Genomic DNA, 19,778 nt, shown 5'->3' on the forward strand with positions numbered 1-19,778 from the left:
GCTGCCATCTGTCACATGGCAACAACATGGAATGGAATATTGGTGGGAAAGCTCAAATTCTGCTGCCATACCACCAACATCCACCTCTGACATCGCTGGGCAACATCGTAAAATAGGAGGCACTACTTTCAGAGCAGCCTCCACATAGCTACACAAGCACACAAACGTGGATCTAAAGAAGTGACCGATCTCCCACTAACCTTTTTCTTTCCCCACTGACTCCTCCCATCCGCTGATTTTGAATCCCCTGCCGTCTCTTAACACTTAATTACGTGTTTTTATGGTGTTTCTCTTTTGGCAACGCAACACTGTCACAGCTCGGTGTAAGCACGCCTCCCGCTTCCATTCCTGCTAAGCGTTCGTTCCGTAGGTAACAGGTTACGTAACCTCGCTCTGGCTTCTTGCCTTTTACCCAAGGCCGGACTCAGCGCTGCCATGCTGGGCCCCAGCAAGCCGGGACGGCAGCACCGGCAGCGCACGCCACATCACTGCAGGACCGTACGAAGCCGGCAGCACCGGTTACGTGGTAGGCAGGGCACGCAAAGCAGGGCCTCGCTCTATACCTACGCTTCTCCTCACGAGCACGGCAACGGGGAGCCCCGCACCCCAACCCACCTGTCCTTCGCCCCGCTCCACGCCACAGCTCAGCTCCGCCCCTTGGCGCTGCCGTTTAACGGTCGCGCACGCGACGCGCTGCAGTCGCCCCCTGCCGGCACGGCCGCGCGCGACGGCGGCCATCTCCCGCCCTCTGATTGGGTGCCTGCTCTAGCCAATAGGAGCCCTCTCACCGCCCGCCCGCTGGGTGAGAGGCGGAGACTCGTCTCCTTTAATCCCGCCTCCTCCGCTGCCTCATTGGCTGGGTGGCCTACCGGTTACTGCGCGGCCTGCGGCGCTCCGTCTTCCTGCTGTGTCGCAGTGGCAGCATGGAGGAGCTCAGCGGCGCTCAGCTTATCGCTGAGGCTCTCAGGGCGCAAGTAAGAGCGTGGCGCTTATGCTTTCTAAGCCGTCTTTTGGGAGTCGTTCTGATCTCTAACGTTTCCATTCTAGAATATCGAGTACATGTTCGGCGTTGTCGGTATTCCGATCACTGAGGTGGCAGTTGCGGCACAGGCAGCTGGAATCAAGTACATAGGGATGAGAAACGAGCAGGCTGTAAGTATGCCAGCTTAGATCCCAGGAGTCACGAGTTAGCTTCAGGGACTGTTTTGATGGCATGACGCTGGTTTTGCGTTTGGTTTTTATTTCCCAGCAACATCAAGTTTATACCTAGCTTTCAAGAATTGCTCATAGATTGCTCCTGGATGGCTCACAGGTGGTCTGCCAGCTTTCCCTGCTTGGATTTTCACCTGTGTTCTTGTCAGTCTTCTTTAGCTGGCGGTAGAGAAAAAAACATTTCTTTCTCTCCTGAACCAAGTGGCCATGAGCTGTGTCTTTCTGCTGTCTAAACCCAGCATTGTTATATTAATGAGTGTGAGGACCCGGAGAGGAATATGTGCCTCTACGTGGAAGATCAGTCTCTAACATGAGAGAGGCAAATACATACTGTCATGTTTTAAAGGTACATTTGGTTCCTTTGAAGGATTAGGAATTTGATATTCTTTATATTCCCATAGGTCATTTAGCAGCTATTCTAACTTCAGTTTTAGTTATTAACATGATTAAAATTAGTTTAGTAGTAGTGTCTGTAATTAACAGAGAAGATTGCTCTGCACTGCTAAATTAGATGCTTTCCTACTTATCACTGCTTGTTAGACTATTTTCTGAGAACAAAGAAGGCAAGAAACAGCTTTCTCTATAAATCGTAGAATCATAGAATGGCTTGGGTTGGAAGGGACATCGAGGATCATCAAGTCCCACCCCCCCCACCTTAGGCAGGGATGCAAGCTGCTAGATGAGATTGCCAGGGCTCCATCCAACCTGGCCTTAAATATCTCCAGGGATGGGGTATCCACAACCTCTCTGGGCAGCCTGTTCCAGCACCTCACCACTCTCAGCAAAAATATTCCATTTACTTCCAGTAAATAGTGAGATATTTTTGCTTAGGGGAAGAACAATATTGCAAAGACTTGCTGCAGTGTCAAAATGTTGAGATTTCTTTAATGGCATCTTGTGATGGTTTTTGTTTTCTTGATTGTCCTCAGTGGAGAATTTGGCAGTGAAGAGAGCAAGATCCTTGTACACACAATATATTCAGTGTACATTTAGTATTTATGCATCATAGTTCTAGTTGTCCAAGTTTATTAATTGTATTGTTGTGGTGCTTGTGTGTACAGCTCTGTACTTCCTGTGTAGGTAAAGGTAGATGTCTGTAATCTGAGATGTATGGAAATCAGATGCGCACCTCAGTTTAAGACTAGCTGTAGCAAAAGCACATTTGCAGAATAAACTGTTAGATTAGAAATGTCAGACTAAAGCATGAAGTTGAAAGCTCGTTGACACTGTCAATTATTTGCAGCTAATCTCCCGTGGCCTGCAACATGGTACGTATGTGCTAGTAGTAGTTTAACTCATGTCCCACTTGGCCCTTGAACACTGGGTGGTTATGTTGCAACTCAGCAGGGGCGTGAGTCTTTGCCTGAGTAATTACAGATTGCTGTGATAGATTCAGAAGATTGATAGGTTAGTTTTAAACTTAAAAAACAACAACAACAACAAAAAAAACCCTATTCATTAACACACATTGGTAATGTTTACCTCTTTAACAATAGTTATCACTAGATACTTAAAGTAGTCTGATTTTGAGAATCATATCCTATTTATGTCATGAGTATCCAATATACTGTAGCTAGTGCAGATGCTCATAGCTGCCAAGGATTGGCAGAATCTTGAGAATTCTTGAGAATCTTCCAGTAAAAGGAAGGAAGCAAAACAGACCTCTGTTTTCAACCCCCATTGGATTCACGATCTCATTTTGTACAATCTTTCCGCCTTGGAACAGTTTAGAACCCTTGGCCTTCCTGTCTGGACTATGGACAGTGCAGTACTGGATGGATGTTAATTTCTCAGGTCAGGACAGGTGCCTTCCCTGTTACACATCTGGGTTTTTTTTGTCTTTTTTGTTGGCTTTTATTTTCCCAAGCTGAGGCACTGCCACTTTTTCTAAAGCAAAAGCACAGCCTCCCCAGCTCTCAAAGCAGCACTTCTGCATTGGCCAGTAATTGGCCATCAGCATAGTTGTTTACTATTCTGGGACCCCTGCTTTCAACCTGTAGGTTGAAAGGCCTTATTTTCAAGGCCTGTAATTAATCTGTTCATTGCAATAGAATCTGACATCACGTACTAAGCATGAAGCTCAGGTTGGTGCAGCAAGATTTTGCAACACACTGATTGGAAGTCCTACTGCCAGTCCCAGTACATCTAGCATAAGGGGCTGCAGGGGCTGCTCCTTGACATGTCAGTATTGTTTTTACTGGACCAGTGTGTTCAAAAACACTTAAATCTAGTTTACTAGTTACGTTATGTTAGTTTACTTGTATTTGAGTTGAAAACAGGCTAGTATTTAATTAAACCCTCCTTGTCTAAGAACAGCAATCCTCTGCTTTGGCTATCTTTCAAACTCAGTGTTAACATGAGTAGTTTCAAATTTGAAGTCCAGTGCCTGTATCTGTTCTACCTGCATTTCTTGCTCATGTTAATTTTAAGGTTAATGGACTTGATGGTCTGTAGTGTCCCTTCCAACTTGAGATATTCAGCGATTCTATCACATCTTTGTAAAGGGAAGGGCAAAGGGCTGCTTGAAATTCTGTTTAAGCTGTAATTATCAGGGAAACATCTTTACTTGCTTAATTTCAGTACTGCTGTTGAATGTTATTTACATACCATGAAATGTGCACGTGTTAATAATAACTGTGTAACTCCACAATATTTTCCATAGGCTTGTTACGCTGCATCTGCTGTTGGATATTTGACTGGCAGGTAAATTCTATATTTATCAACATTTATAATGATATGATTTGTATCAACTATATTATATTCAACAGAAGCTTGGTTTGGAGTTGGGTTTTTTTAGTGTGTGCAGCTGTAGAACAATTAAAATAAAACATCAGTTTTAAACTATTTGTCAATACAGTTATCAGTATTGGTACGATTCAGGGCAGGAACAAAGAGATGCTAAAAGTTGTCTAATACTGTGAATCTTATAACTGCCTTAAATTTTTCTCTCTTGGTTTCTTATGAGTAGTTTAACACTGCTGGTACGAAGGGCAGAACTAACAGCCATTGTTTATTGCAACTTGGTAGACTTGCTCTGCCATACCTTAGTCTTGTCATATCACTCCGCAAACACCTTGTTGATACAGAGACTAATTACATGGTTGCCTGTTTATCATGTGCTTCCCTTGACGCGAAATGCTGGATTTTCCTCTTCTCCTGCATTTTGCTCTTAGCACTGCTGGGAAGCATTCTGTGGCCTGTGAAATGAAGGGTATTGCTGTTTGGGTATCCTATGGATTTTTTCCTGAAGTCAGCAACTGGTGTGCATTTACAAATGCAGACTTGATGCAGATGATCAATCCTTTTCCTATCTGCAAGTATTAGAACTGTTTTGAGGTTTTTCTTCCTTTCAGTAATCCTCTAGAACTAAGCTTTTCTTTTTTTCTTCTTCTCATATCTACATAGCCCACAGGACTGTTGGAAAATGCCCAGTAATTAAGAATGATGATTTTTATCTCTTTATCTGGAATAAGACATGCCTGTGCTTGATTTAGACTATAATAAAGTTTGCTTTGAGTCAGATCCTTGTCTCTCCTCGTGAGCTCTTTTTTTTGATACCCAGTGCTTAAGTGGAGTTGAGACAACTTAGGTGGCTTACCAAATTCCACGTAGGCATTAAATAAAAAAAACAAAGTGCTGCGTAATCACGATGCTAAGTATGATAAGCCACCATATGTTTTGGACCTGTCTGTGGGTAGCACGTGACAACTGTTCCCTTGCTTGTTTATTTGCACTGGTAAAGATAAATAATTTCTGATTGCATTATTAGTCCTTCCTACAAATCCCACGTTGTTCATGCATTTTGACAACATGAATAGATCTTTAATATCTTATTTTTCAACATCTTACTAATTTTTGTTTGTGATTAATTGGATGTTTACTGTACTCACTTTCCTTTTTTCTTTCTTTTTTATTTTTCTGTCCAGGCCGGGAGTATGCCTTGTAGTTTCTGGTCCAGGTTTTTTACATACCCTTGGTGGGATGGCAAATGCAACCATGAATTGCTGGTAATTTAATTCCACTTTCTCTTTAAAACTCTTCACTGTCATTTGGTGTAGATATTGAGCTCTGCACTGTTTAGTATATGACCTTCTTTTCTTCTTGTAGGTAGCGAGTAGTGAATTCTTCATTTGTGCCCCCTAAAAGTAACTTAGTTCAGCTTTTTGTATCCTCATGGATAAGTTTTCCTTTTTGTCCTATCCTAGTATGTTTTTATTGAAAAGTCTATCAATATACCTTATTACATGGATGCATTTGAAAATGAAGGTAAGATACAGCCTGTAACGCTTTACTGAGTTTTGGAAGAATTTCAGTTTTTTCTATATTTGAGAGCCATAATGCTCATGAATTACTGTATTTTCCATATTTCATGCATGAACAAATTGACAACTGCATTGTTAAAATCTGCATTTGCTCCCCACACAGAGCAATATATATGGTATATATCAGATGGTATAGGGCAATAGCATTTACTCCCACAAACCTTCACTGAGATGTGGCAACCTTAGCTGGTCTGCCCCTACAAGCTGTTGAGAATGCTGCATGAAGTACTTGGGCAGAAGCTGTGTAATACCACGTACGTGTGACCTGGAGAAATAGGTTTGTAATGGCTGATTGGAAAGGGAGGGTGGGTAATGGGAGCTCAAATAAACAAAGTCTCTGACACTGAAAAAAGTTCTGCAGTGTTCAGAATTATTTTTTTTTTGTAATTTGTCAATAGTTATTGACCAAAGTTTTGCTGACTTCAGATAAATAAGTTTTTCTTTTGAACAGTCATGAATTTGGCAATAAGAAGAAGTGTTTATGGTGCTTGCTGATGAGTTTACAGGACATGTTGCTCTTTTCACTCAAGCTGATTTTTGTATGAGATAAGCTCTATTTACCCAACTTCATCTTGTGTAAGCCTCTATTCTTGGCAAAAGGATGAGGGATTGACTTGTTTACTTGAAGACATTGTAGTAAAAAGGAGATGGGTTTTCACTGAGCAAACCACAATTTTTGAACAGGCATTTTTCCATTAGTCCCACCAGTCTTGCCTTTTGCCTGTTACGTGCCTCAGGGAGAGAAATAAGCATACATGAGAGCTAAATTCAGCTTTATGAAGGTAACTTTCCTTGGCTCTTTCATTATTCAGAGCTTCCACTGAATGTTAGAGTCTCAAAAGTGTTTTCACCTTTTCAGTTGGCATTCCTGGTGAAAGACATGGTGCTTTCATTCAGAGAGGAAGACCAGTGATTTTTCTGTGGAGTTTACTGATGAGGTTTCTAGTCTGTTTCACTAGACACAGCATAGAGACTTGGTCAAGCGTTAAGGAGATAAGGTGTTAGAAGGGAAGAGAAGCCAGGAAGGAGAGGATCACTTCATTCAGTAGCAGCTGTTCCTTACTCCTGCTTAATGTGATGATGAAAACACGAGACATGCTAAGGTGCGTGGTTATACAGTCTAATTGTCTGTCATGAAAAGGGACGTAGGCCCAAATATTCTCCCCTCATTGTAGGGCAAGATTAGAGTTCACTGTTGTGTCTTGTGACTCCATGGCATTATACCTGGTTTTGTGACATGCTGCTGTGATCTGACTTTCAACTTGCTTCTCACAGAAGTGGGCTAATAGCTGAACTGGCCCCAACAGTTCCGACTTTAGTAACTAAGTGATAGTCCTTAAAGCTCAGTCTGAGTTATCCTCCTCGAGCCTGGAAACCCATTCTTCTGATTCCCCTCTGTTTAGCTCCTCTCAGGTGAAAAAACTCTTATGGATTGACTGGAAGAAAGTCAAACACTGACTGACTGAATAGAAGTGCCTTAGTTTACCATGAAAGCTTGTCCCACCAAGCTGTCAGGCATGTAAATCAAGACAACTAGGTTGCAAGTGGGGCCTTGGTAAGCTACATTTCCGAGGGTAAAATGTGTTAAAAATTACCTACAGCTCTGCCACCTTCTCTCCTGCCTCATTCGGAGTAAAAGTGTTTGTATTTCAGGCTGTAAAAGTAGTCAGCAAAAAATAATTTGCAATAGTTTTAAGATTTCATTAGACTGGCATGGTGCAATACTGTTCTTTACCTGAGGTTGCAGTTAAAATGTTTTTTCAGTTTACGTAAGTTCTTCATTTGCAAATCTATAATGCTTGGTGCTCTTATTAGTTTAATTGTAGACATTGTTCTTCCTGCTTCACTGTTTGGACTTAATTAAATCTAACTAGCAGTAATAAGCACTGCTCTTACAAATGCATACTGTTGGACCAGAAGCATAGTGTGGTGATCGCACAGAGTGAAACCTCTATTTCTGGTTGCAGTTATGTAACTCAAGCTCAAAGAGGGTAGATTTAAGTTAGATATAAGGAGAAAGTCTTTTACAGTGAGGGAGGTAAGATACTGGAACAGGTTATCTAGTGTTGTAGTTGATGTCCTGTCTCTGGAGACTTTCAGGGTGAGGCTGGATAGGGCCCTGGGCAACCTGATGTAGCTGTGGATGTCCCTGTTCATTGCAGGATTGCTAGGTGGTCCTTAAAGGTCCCTTCCAACCCAAGGATTCTATGATTCTAAGATTTCAAGCAGAGCGAGATCTTTTTGTAGTCTAACTGTTGGGGCTTGCCATGTTAAAGATATAACATTCTCTTCATTGTATGTGTATATTGTATATTGGGACTACTACTCCTAAATAGAATTTATTTTGTTTTATTTATGAGAACTTTTAAATAAAAGGAATTGAAAAAGAGAAGTGAAAAGAATGTGAAGTTTGTTGCAGTGAAACAGACTGATTGTATATGGATAGAAGTAATTGTTTTGCTGGTAGGAGAGGGGGAAAAAAAAAAACAACCAGTACATCAGCAGAATAAAATATCTATGAAGTATTCACCAAATGCATTTTCCATAAGGATTTGTAATAGAAGTGAGACACAGCCTGAAGTTCTAATCTCACCATGTCCAGGTATTCAAACTGAGGTTCATTTGTGGCAGACAATAGTCTGAATATGAGTCTTGGATCTAGATAAACATATCCCAAAATCTTAGGAGTGTCTAAATTTAGGGCTATGCTTCGAGTGTGCTGTTAATGTTTCATCTTAACGCATTGTATATGTAAATGCAGTCATAGGAAAGGCTGTGTTTGAGGAGAAATCATTTAGGAGCCTGAAAAACTAGGCTTGAAACATTGGGTCAGTGTTTCAGTTCAGTATGGATGAATGTGCAAATTAATATGAGAGCTTTCTCTTCTTGATACAGCATTTAGCACTTTAGGAAGTTCAGTTTTGACGTACAAACTCAATGAGAGACCAATTTTTATTCACCGTGGGATAATGATTGTGTTTTGTGGAACTGACAACAAAAGTGTTTTAATGTGGAATGTATTACTCATATTGTAAGCTAGCACCACGTTTCACACATAGTTGTAACCAGTTTAAGAACAGTGCCACTTATAAACCTGTTAGGTTTTTGTTTGTCTCCTTGGTCTTTGAAGATTTTTTTGAAGTAAGAACTGAATGCAAGGAGGAGAGCTGTCAAATACTCAGTTAATTTCTGTTGCATTCCAGGTGGTATGCAAAGAAAATTAATTCTGAAAACATCACTTCTTACTGTGTTTCTCAGTTCTAGTGTTTCTGCACATTACAGTGTCTCTTGCAAACAAATCTTAGTATTTGTTGTGAGAGAAATTGTCATTTCTCTCCAACTATTTTCTCACTTATGCTACCAAATGAATTAAAGTAGCTAGCAATAGGAGATTTTAGAATTTTTATGCTAGATGGAGATCATCTCATATGGCCAGAAAGTCCTCAAACTGGTGAACCAAAGGATGCTAGGAAGTCAAGCATTGTGTTTAGGATTTACTCCTGTAGTATGCTGGTCATTTTCTATTCCTGCTGAGGTCTCAACAATATTAAGATTTGATTATAAAGTAAGTTTGCAGATGTGAGTGCAGTTAAAAAAATATATGTGTGCATGTTTATACTTTCCTAGGCCTTTGATTGTAATTGGAGGCTCTTCTGACAGAAATCAGGAAACCATGGGAGCTTTCCAGGAATTCCCACAGGTATGCAGACATTTCCATTTCTCCAAAATGGCTTCAGTTAAATAACTGGTGATATTTTTCCTTAGCATGGGAGTAACAATCCCAGACGCTGGCATTTCCTAGCAGATTTGATAATGCTGTTGACTTGCTCCATCTACTGGTTTAAAACTGTCACTGTGTACTTCACCGGACCAATTGGAATTTCTTTGTCCATAGCCATGCTAGAATTCGTGCTGGGTTTTAGATTCTCAGCTGGGATAAATCACCCTTGTCTGTCTCATCTGAGATGAAAGAAAGCAAAATAAACTTTCCAAGAAAAAGAAACACCACTTTCTGGAAACAAATATGGAAGAGCCTCAAGAAGAAGTATAGCTTGCCAGTTCATACCACAAGAGGAACTGCATTTTTCTGTGTGGCATTTGACACCTTGTTGCTTTTAATTTGACCTTTTTTCAATTTATTCATGTTGAAGCGAGTTGGAAAAGAGTGAATTACGTTGATAAATCAGTGTAATGGTTATATGCATTTCTTTAGGTTGAAGCTGCTAGGCTATACAACAAACTATCTGTCCGTCCAAGCAGCCTGGAAGTCATTCCTGCTGTTATTGAAAAGGTATGGAAAAAGTACTGAATTAACAGCAGAACACCAAGTAGATGACTCCTACTGCGTAAGGTCTGTGGGGTTTTTGTTGTTTTCGTTTGTTTGCTTGTGTGTTTTGGGTTTTTTGTTTCTTTGTTTTGTGAAGTTGTGACTACAACTACTTCGGTCCTGCAAATGTTTGGCAGTGGTTAACTGAGTAAGATCACAACCAGAGAGGTTCTTGTATTGGTAGCGCTATCGAATATGTTAGGAATAGATGCTGGTCTGATATTTATTTTTATGAGAAATGCTTCTAGGGAAATGTGCAAGAACTAGAAATACAACACCATAAACTTCAGCTCTGTTAGCTCTCAGGCTCTTCTATGAAGTGCTTTCATTATGTGAAGGAGATTTGGAGGGATGGGGGGTGAAGATGGTTACGTTTAGTTTTGGGGGCGTCTTTTTCGCTTGTTTGCTGGCTTTTTTTTGTTTGTGTCTGCATGAGAGAAAGAAAGATTCTTATCTTTGTGCTTCGGAAAGAGTTAGGAAAGTCTCTTATTTCTGTAGTAACGCTTCAACCACGTCAGCCTAAATTCTGCAGGCATCGTAGCTGTTTTCAGAAGTGCAAATTCAGCAGTGTGTTTACCTGTAACAGAAGAACTGAGAACGTAATAGAAGATAGTCATCTTGGTTTTTTTCTTTGTTCATGCTACTTGAAATAAAAAGTCAGCATAAAAGTTTACTTTAGTGTTTCCAAATACAACTGCTTATAATACAGTTGTCTTATGCCAAATTAATTAAAGAATATAAATCTAGTGCTGTTCACAGACAGAATTGTAAATAACAATCAAACCTTAAATGAGTTGGTATAAAACAATCGAAGGGAATTTTCCTTGTGATGATTCAGTAATCTTAAACAGCGTGTTCCTTCACTGCAGACTGTGATCTTCAAACTTAGAGGTTTCTAACAGCCATTCAAACAGTGGTTAAAATTCTGATCATCTTTTTTTCTAGGCTGTAAGAACCAGTATATATGGCCGCCCAGGTTCCTGTTACATTGACATACCTGGGGATTTTGTGAATCTTCAGGTGAATAAGAGCTCTGTCAAGTGCGTACAGCTTACATTTAGTTTCCTGTAGTTTTAAGTTATTTTGCCTTAGGAAAAAGATAACAAGAGATTAAATGTTTTACTATAAGGTAGCAATAAAAACATCAAAAATTCAACCTTGAATTTTAACTTTCAGTTATAGCATGTAATATGGATTGTAGTTTATGTTGAAATGTGTGAAAATAAATAAATTCCTGTGATGGTGTCTTAGTTGCATCGTTTCAGAGATTCGCAGATTGATGTATGTTTCTTTACTCGTGCAAGTAGCAACAAAAACTTCAGAATCTGTTTTAAAGATATGCTTGTCCTGTTCTGATAAATTCTGTGGGTAATGCAGGGACTTTTGTGCTAAGCAATAGGTTTTATTTTTTGTTATTCCTTGTTTTGATTTTTTTCTTTGGTTTTTTTTTTTTTTTTTTACCTGCTTCCAGGTATGTAGAATGCTGCCCACCACCTCCCATCAGCACAGCTGAGCACTCTGCTGTATCTGAAGCAACATCTATCATTGCTCATGCCAAGCAGCCTTTGCTAATCATTGGAAAAGGTAGTATGCTTTGACTGTGTAAGTACAGGATGAGAGCAATGACTAAAGATATTTCTTTTCCCCTCCATTGTACATTCTACATAAAAACATTGAAATTTGACGTTAAAATCTTCCTTTTTTTTTTTTTTTAAAGCATTTTATTTTGTTCTGTTTTTCATCTATGTTAAAAGAAGAATCAACTTATGAAATACAAGTTTTTGTTTGTTTGTTTGTTTAAAAAAAAAAAAAACAAAAAACCAACAACCAGATAACTGTGTTCTTAACTGTAGAGCCAGTACAGGAAGTTCGAAAGTTCTAGGCAAATTGTATCAGAATACAGAAGTGATATTTTCTACCATTGTCAAGAAACAAATTAACCAAAGGTCACTTTCCCATGTGGACTTACTGCAAGTGCCAGGCTGTCTGTCATGAAGCAGCACAGCAGATGTTGCTGTTACTGCTGCTTCGTAGATTTTCCATCGTACTCTGCCAGTCTGCTAGTGTATTTCATTTCTGAAAGAGGAGTGTCCCTAAAGACAGGGGATAATTATTTTCTGTGCTGGTTCACTTATTTTAGTCACTTCTTCTGGAATGTCAATCCACGCAGGGGCATTTCTATGAAAGATAGGGTTCATTAGGGTGCAGTAGAACTGAAATAACCAACTAATTTCACCCACACAGTTCTCCTTCAGACTTTGGAATAATCTGAATCTCAGAAAAAGGTTCTGTGTTTAACCAGAAACTGAAATAATTGAGATTAGATGGGTCTTATTATTAATTAGGTAGTGAAACAGTAGATAGTATTTCAGAAGAGTTTGGTTTGTATTTTCCTTCCTCTGACTTGATACATGTGAATTAACGGGTGTTCTGTGATAGGTAGAAAGCTCAGTGTGTTTTGTTGATGTCAGCAATTGAGAAATGCTGTTTCTTCTTCAAATGTAATCAACAGATGTGTCCAGATATTCTTTTATATATATTCTTGTTAGCACAAACTCATGGACTTAAGCAATGGCACAGGGACCAGTCAATTCTCAGCTGTCTGGGCAACCTTAATTCAGCTGTTTGTACTGCAGAAAGCACCACAGTAAATGTATGCACAAATACCTGTCTTCAAATCTTTTTTGAGCTTCTCCTGTTTTCATTAAAGGCTTACCGTAGACCTGCTGGGGTAAATCATTATAACACCTTGTGATACAAGGCCATAAACAGGGCAAGCAAAAAAGGACATGATGTGACACAAATGCCATCTCCCATTGTTGCTGCAGAGCTCTCTGTACTGTAATATAGAACTTCACCTATGGGAAATGTGAAACCAAATGCCTTTTTGGTGTGTTATCTTTTGAATTTTCCAGAGTGAAAAATAGCAGACAGCTTTCATAATGGGAAGTACTACTCTTTCTGCCACTAATGTAATCTAATTGAAATTCAGGTGGATGCAGTAGGTTTCTGTAGTGTTAAGCTTCCCTTTTGTTTCATTCAGGTGCTGCTTATTCACATGCTGAAAACAACGTCAGAAAGTTTGTGGACCTTTCTGGACTGCCTTTTTTGCCTACACCAATGGCAAAAGGAGTAGTTCCTGATAACCATCCAAATTGTGTAGCTGCAGCAAGATCCACGTAAGTATAAAGCAAGACTTCTAACATCTGAGGAAACAACTGGGAATTGGGGAGGTTTATAAATTCCAGGGAAGACAAAATGTATACATAAGAAATTGTTTCAGCTATATTTTATACTTCATTATAGAGGTCTGAGGATCTTGCTTGAAAAGAAGCAACAAATTTAGGTGTATTGCTTCTGACAATGCTTAAAATGCTGGCCAGGAAGATAATTCATCTGAGAGATAATATTCTGTAGCTAATAAAACCTATGTTGTTATCATGCATTTTATGACGTTAAAGGAAACTGATGAGCAGTTTATCTGAAATACTTAGCTTAGTGGTCTAGAAAAACTATTAGGCTTTTATTTTAACACCTTAAACAGAAGCATAAGAAGCACATATTGCAGCTCAAGTTCTGCTGTCTGCTATATTTGCATGGTGTTTGCAGTACACCTTTTACAGAACAGAAGCGGGGAGCAGTGGATGTCAGCACAGTAAGATGGTGGGTGGCAAAACACTGTTCATAAACAGTGGGTCACTTCTGCTGGTGCAGAGGTCTATGAGCACAGTGTGCAGGCTCATGTCCATTGCTGGCAAAAATGCATAGCTAATGGTGGTGACTATGTCAAAAATAGTGTTTTGTAGCTGAGATCTTGCTCTGTCATGTAGTGTTCTCGTGCTCTTTGCATCTGTTGTAGTTTCCATGGATATAAATAGGAATTACTTTCTAAGCAACCTATGTATATTCTTGTGCTTACTGCAATGGTTAGGATTACTTGTAATTTTGAAAACACTGTTAAATTTATCAATAGTTCTTCCATCTAATTCTCTTATTTACCTTGGTAGGGCATTACTACATGCTGATGTAATCATCTTGCTTGGTGCGAGGTTGAACTGGATTTTGCATTTTGGACTTCCACCGAGGTTCCGACAAGATGTAAAGGTTATTCAGGTGAGGAAGAAAACAGTTGTCAGTTAAAGGATGTCCTCTGTGTTCCAGCATTGCCTACAGTAGTTTTTGCTAATTATTTTGGTAGCATAGTTCATGTGAAAAATACTGCCATGCAGACAGTGCAGTTGAGTGCATATAGGTGTGGTAGTTCTGTAGCAATAGTTCTGATTTCTTTAATTTTTATTTAGTTTTTACTTCCTTGCATTTTTTCAAAAAACGGTTACAGAGTTTTTCCAGCTATTAAGGACCTGGTGTTGGTGTCGTGGGAAGAGCAGATGCTTGTGTGCAGTTGACTAATGCAGGATTAGACTCATGATGTGTATATGATATTCGGAGCACTGGAATTTCAGTGATTGAAAACAAATTGTCCTGAAATTTGAAACCTTTCTCACTGTTTGACTGCCCTCAGCTGGATTTTTTCAAAATACAATTAGCTTCAGATTCAGAGTCAGTCAGTCTTTGCAACAGCTCAGTCACTCAGTAATGCTCATGGGAAAAGAGAAGGAAAGGCTGTTTAACCAATTAATTATTTGGAAGTGTGCCAGCTCATAGAAAAGTTGTTAAACTGATTATGCCCTCAAAATCTTCTCTTGTAAGAGTTTATGACTGAGTAGTAGTTGGCTTATTTTGATGTGCCTCTCCAGCTTGCAGTGGTCTGGAGCTTTATCTCGGTTTCCCGAGGAGTAGCAAATTTTAAAGTAGAATTCCTTTTGACTTTTCAAATCAATATATTTTTTTATCTTTTCTTTTTCTTAATAAATAAATAAATAAATCTTTTTCTTAAAAATACTTTTTAAGCTCATTTATAGTTGGTTTTTAACTGTCAAAGGTGGATATTAAAATTTTATTTTCAATAAAAAACTTCCTGATGTTGTTTCAGCGAAGGAGAAAGAAGACTATCTGGCCAGAACAAGGTATAAAGAGAGTCAGACAATGTTCCTCACTTGAATTGGGGAAAAAAAATGTCCCTTTAATATCTTTGAGTTAATGGTAGTCTTTCTTTTTGAAATACAGATTGATATTTGTGCAGAAGAGATGGGGAATAATGTGAGGCCAGCTGCAATGTTATTAGGTGATATAAACGCCATAACTAAGCAGGTAATGTAATGTCAGATGTCTTCCTGTTTTTACTGTAGTTGTATCTTACATAATTAAAAAAAAAAAAAAAAAAAAAAAACACGAAGAAGCCTTTTTTTCATGCAACATTTTCATGCTTTGCATCTGGTTTAGTGGTAAAGATTCTGATTTGTGCAGGCATAACATTCTTGATGTGTGTGGTATTTTTTAAATACGTTGAAAGAAATCTACATCATCTCAAATATTCTTCCAGCTTTTAGAAGAATTCAGCAAAAGACCTTTGAAATACCCCTCTAATTCAGAGTGGTGGAAGAGGCTAAGAGAGAAAATGCTGAACAATGAGGAAAGATCAAAGGTAGTATTATGTTAAACAAATCCATTTTCTCACCTTAAGAGGGACTGATACACAGTTTTATCACTGCTCTGTACTCAAACTTATTTACTTTGGACATCACACAGGATGGATTCATTCTTTGTTTTCTTCTGTAACTGTGCTGTTTAGCAAGGCTGGTGGCAGCATAATCTATGTCAAATGCAAATAGCTTTTATGCCAAGATGCCACAGACACTTGGAATGTGTCTAGCTTTATACAACTCGTGTTCTTGATGATGCGCTTTTCCAAAGTGGATTTTTAAGTAGATTAATTGCAGCAGATCACCCTTCAGAACTATCTCCCAGTACACAGATGACAGTGTTTAGACTGATCAGCAGTGGAACATGTGGTTGAAAAAAAAAAAAAAATCATGCATCTCTCAGATTAAACTGCCAGCCAAGGGAGCAGGTTGCTGACCACAGTGAGCCTCAGATAAATATATTATGTCACCAGAATAGGTAAAGCAGACCTGGAAGTATAGCATGGAAGTCCAAATAACTTCATCCCTACCTAACATAGCACATTTCTATTTCCATAGTATTATTTACATGTCTCAGTTCTTCACCTTATTCTAGATTCTTTTATTTTTAAGGATTTAGCATTACAAAAATCCCTGCCCATGAATTATTACACAGTCTTTCATCACATCAGAGAACTGATACCCAAGGACTGCATTTTGGTAAGCGAAGGAGCAAACACCATGGACATCGGGCGAACTATGCTTCCTAACTATCATCCCCGTCAAAGGTGTGATATTTTCCTTGTTGTGCTGGCTCAACAGACTAGATTTATATATAAAACAAAAGCATTATGGTCCAGAATTTCTGTCATGCTTTTTAAAGACTCTAAGTAAAATAAATGTACGTATGTTGGAGAAGGTCTGAAGGATGTTATACACACCTATACTAATGTTCTTCTGTAGATTGTAATCGTTCTCCACGATCTGTCTGTGTAGTTTGCAACACAAGAGTGATAGTTTCTCCAGTTTCTTTGAAACAACACTTCAACAAACGGGAAAAAAAATGCCAGGCAAAGCGTAAGAGGAAGGACCTCACTTTGAAAATGGTGTTATACATTGAGCATACTTTCATGCAAATCTGCATGCTTAAGATGTAGTCACCCAAATTTGAAAGCATGGGTATGTCATTTTATGGACAGCTATCCCAAACTTATGATGATTGTAAGTGGGAATTAAGTGCTATTTTTTTGAACAGGAAGAGGAAGAGCAAGTTCTGACTGTTGAAGTGATGCTTCTGATGTGACTGGGAAGCTTAGAGCCGTTTTTGTGAAATTAGCACTGAAGTCTTAAGCGACCCTAAAAATATTTATTTGTAAGCAAAACAAAAACTAATCAACTGACCAAAGAAGCTTACTTCCAGTTAAGTTGGGGAAGAGTTTACATTTTTTTCCTCCTTTCATAAATAAGGACACCATAATGTTAATTGTTGCCTTTTTCGTACGGGATCGGACATATCTGAAAGCAAATTTTAAAAGCTAATCCTAGAATAATCTAGTTCTTCTTTTGTATCCATTATGTGCTTCTGATTGAAATGATCTAACTTAATTGCAGACTGCAATTTGATTTCTAAAGTTGAACAGAAGGCTGAAGTTTGGACAGCATTATTTAATTGATGGCCTTCAGACTAAATTTTCAAGGAATTAAATATAGAAAGATTTCGTGTAGTCTGCCTATCTCTGGAGTAACCAAATGTCTTTTAAAATATTGTTACTATGCAAGTTAGGAGCATGTAAGAATAGACTCTCTTTATTAGAATACTACTGGTGTATAATAGTTCTCAGTTTTAATTAGTTCTGGTATGTTTGTCTCAAGACATTTGCAGTCTTATCTGATATTTAACTGACTATTATCATCCATATATCTGGTATCTCTGTACATATGTTTATGAGACATTATTTTAATAATCTGTGAGGAATTATTAAAAGTTGAAATAAAGCTTGAGTAGTTAACTTGGAAAGTAACTGTGTGTTCTCACCCTTAGGCTTGATGCCGGAACTTTTGGAACAATGGGAGTTGGACTGGGTTTTGCCATAGCAGCTGCACTGGTGGCCAAAGACCGAACACCTGAGAAGCGAGTCGTCTGCATAGAAGGAGACAGTGCTTTTGGATTTTCTGGGATGGAAGTGGAAACTATTTGCAGGTAACTGCTTTTTTGCTCAGAGATGCCTTCTTCATATATTGCCAGTATCAATTAAACTAGAAGGCTGAGATGCTGCTATTAGACAGGGTGCGCTTAAAAGCACATGAAAACAACCCAAAAATATACAGAGTAGTTTTTCTGTTCTGCCATGTGATGAATAGATGATTTTTCAGATTGATGTGATAGATATATATATGTATATTCTATTAATCATCTTATTTTTGCTAAAAAGGGATTCTTTTAATGCCTTAAGAAAAGGCACAGGTATTTCCTAATTCTTCCAAATACATCTCTTTGTAGGTACAACTTGCCAATCTTGATTATCATAGTAAACAACAATGGGATCTACACTGGTTTGGATGCAGGCAGCTGGAAAGAGATGTTACAGTATGGAGATCCTGTTACAAGGTGAATGACTTCTAAGTATGTCTTGTTAATTAAAGTAGAAGTGGCCAAAATGGTCATTCTGTTTCACTTTTAATGCTTTGTGATCCAGATGGAAGTTTTTCATGAAGTTAATTTAGCCCTGGGGTAAGTTCATGTAAATAAGAACCTGTTACCAAAGGCGAGGAACTAATATTCCAGACTATTGTTTGGACAACTGTATGGCAGAGAAATTGCACACTCTGTCATCTCAGGTTCAAGCTCCATGGTATGGAGTTCATATTTGGTCAACCTCCAACATGCCAGTCATCTCCAAAACTACCTGAGGCTTTTGTTTCAAGTCTACATTGGACTTCCCTGTACAGGGGGAACTAGGCTAAAAGACTACTGATGAGTGTCTCCAGATTAAAATGCAGCCTAATAGTGGTATAGGAAACACACTCCTCTAGCCCAGAAGAATTTATCAGGCTGGAACAATAATAATCTCATACTTGAAAATCGGTGCTCAAGTAATTAAATTTGTCAATCTGGCAACTCTTCCCTATCTTTTATCAGAGGTTTCTATTTCTTCACAGTGTACCTCCTGTTTCCCTCCTTCCAAATGCACGCTATGAGCAAGTTATGTCTGCCTTTGGTGGTAAAGGATACTTCGTTAATACACCAGAAGAACTGCAGAATGCTGTGAAAGCAAGTTTGGCTGACAAGCGAGCACCTTCTCTTATAAATGTAATGATTGATCCACAGTCTGAAAGAAAGAAACAGGTATTTCTGTCTTCAATTTTTTTGTGAGCTTCATGTGGGGATACATCTTAAGTACTTAGGAAGCATCACAAAAGCTGCAGAGAACGTTGAGGTGATTGCAAGGCAAAAAGATTCTCTTCAGATATGGGAGATTTACACTGTGTTGTCTTTTTTCCTTGTTTTTTTTTTTTTCTTCACTGGCTCTTACCAAAACTCAGTCTCTTTACTGTTACCAGAAGTAGCAGTTGTTCCTTTTCCCTCTTGACAAAAGGGGATAACTTTTTTTGTGATCAGACATTGTGAAGTAGATTCCATCTGGTAGTTAATACATCTCTGTATCCTATTCCTCTTACTGTGTAACCATTCTGATGCATATTTTATTCTATTGTTGTTTTGGGTTTTTTTTGCTTCCAGGAATTTCCCTGGCTTACTCGTTCTAACCTGTAAAAGAAGATGAAGTTGGCCATGGTGCAAGACATGCATGAAGCAAAGCTAAATTGGTTTCTGGAAGAGGAAACAATGCAACTCTTACATAAACAGTGGAACAAAATGGAAATTAAAAATTGATATCAGAGTAATCTTTAAATGATGAAATTAAGTAACTGTGTAGTGAACAGGACGCATTTTAATGTATATCAGACTCCCTTAGCAGACTGCACAGAAAATACGGATGATGAGGCTGTATAACTTTTCATTTACTCAAACTTATAGTCATCAAGATTTGTGAATTAAAATTTTAGGCGTTCTGGAAGAAGAGAATATGCTGACAGTTTTACACTGTTAGAAATACAGAAATTTTAGGCAGTCTGGAATTAGAGTAGCTTCGTTTTTAACTGGTGCTACTTGTTTTGAGACCTTATCCTGTGATTACTGAGATGAAGTATTGTGCAAGTGCTCATTGGAATAATTGTGCTTTGGAGCCAATTGGGGAAACAGTCACTTAATGATTTTACATGATGCTTTTTTAGCTTCTACTCTAGGTAGAAGCAGTGTGTGAGAAATAACTTCTTTACTGTAAGGGTGATGCAGCAGTGGAGCAGGTTGCCCAGAAAGGCTGTGGTGTCTCCTTT

General features: G+C 38.7%; 2 protein-coding genes across 6 annotated transcripts in view; one reads left to right on the forward strand and one right to left on the reverse strand.

Annotated features, from left to right (window-relative positions):
• BTD (biotinidase) overlaps positions 1–680 on the reverse strand; it is a 19,880-nt gene extending 19,200 nt beyond the window's left edge. For 4 of the 5 annotated variants that reach the window (XR_006168440.1, XR_006168442.1, XR_006168441.1 and 1 more), the window contains exon 1: positions 201–452. Coding sequence is in view for 1 of the 5 variants with exons in the window: in XM_042816787.1 (XP_042672721.1) it covers positions 201–229 (29 nt within the window). In the remaining 4 variants the exon portion in view is untranslated. Of the gene's footprint in view, positions 1–200; positions 453–615 lie in introns of those variants that run through there. The other variant, XR_006168443.1, reaches the window with a different exon arrangement.
• Positions 681–864: 184 nt separating this feature from the next.
• On the forward strand, positions 865–19,778 carry HACL1 (2-hydroxyacyl-CoA lyase 1). Its single transcript, XM_042817355.1, has 17 exons — positions 865–974; positions 1,048–1,152; positions 3,875–3,915; positions 5,139–5,219; positions 9,162–9,234; positions 9,748–9,825; positions 10,807–10,901; positions 11,333–11,445; positions 12,905–13,040; positions 13,869–13,974; positions 14,989–15,072; positions 15,305–15,406; positions 16,017–16,171; positions 17,425–17,583; positions 17,884–17,991; positions 18,543–18,729; positions 19,123–19,778. The coding sequence occupies exons 1-17, from the start codon at positions 924–926 to the stop codon at positions 19,153–19,155; spliced, it is 1,707 nt and encodes a 568-aa protein (XP_042673289.1). The 5' UTR covers positions 865–923; the 3' UTR covers positions 19,156–19,778.

This window comes from Centrocercus urophasianus, unplaced genomic scaffold (assembly GCF_019232065.1).
Source record: "Centrocercus urophasianus isolate 14NV4802_14NV808 unplaced genomic scaffold, USGS_Curo_1.0 seq_16, whole genome shotgun sequence".
Taxonomy (NCBI): domain Eukaryota; kingdom Metazoa; phylum Chordata; class Aves; order Galliformes; family Phasianidae; genus Centrocercus; species Centrocercus urophasianus.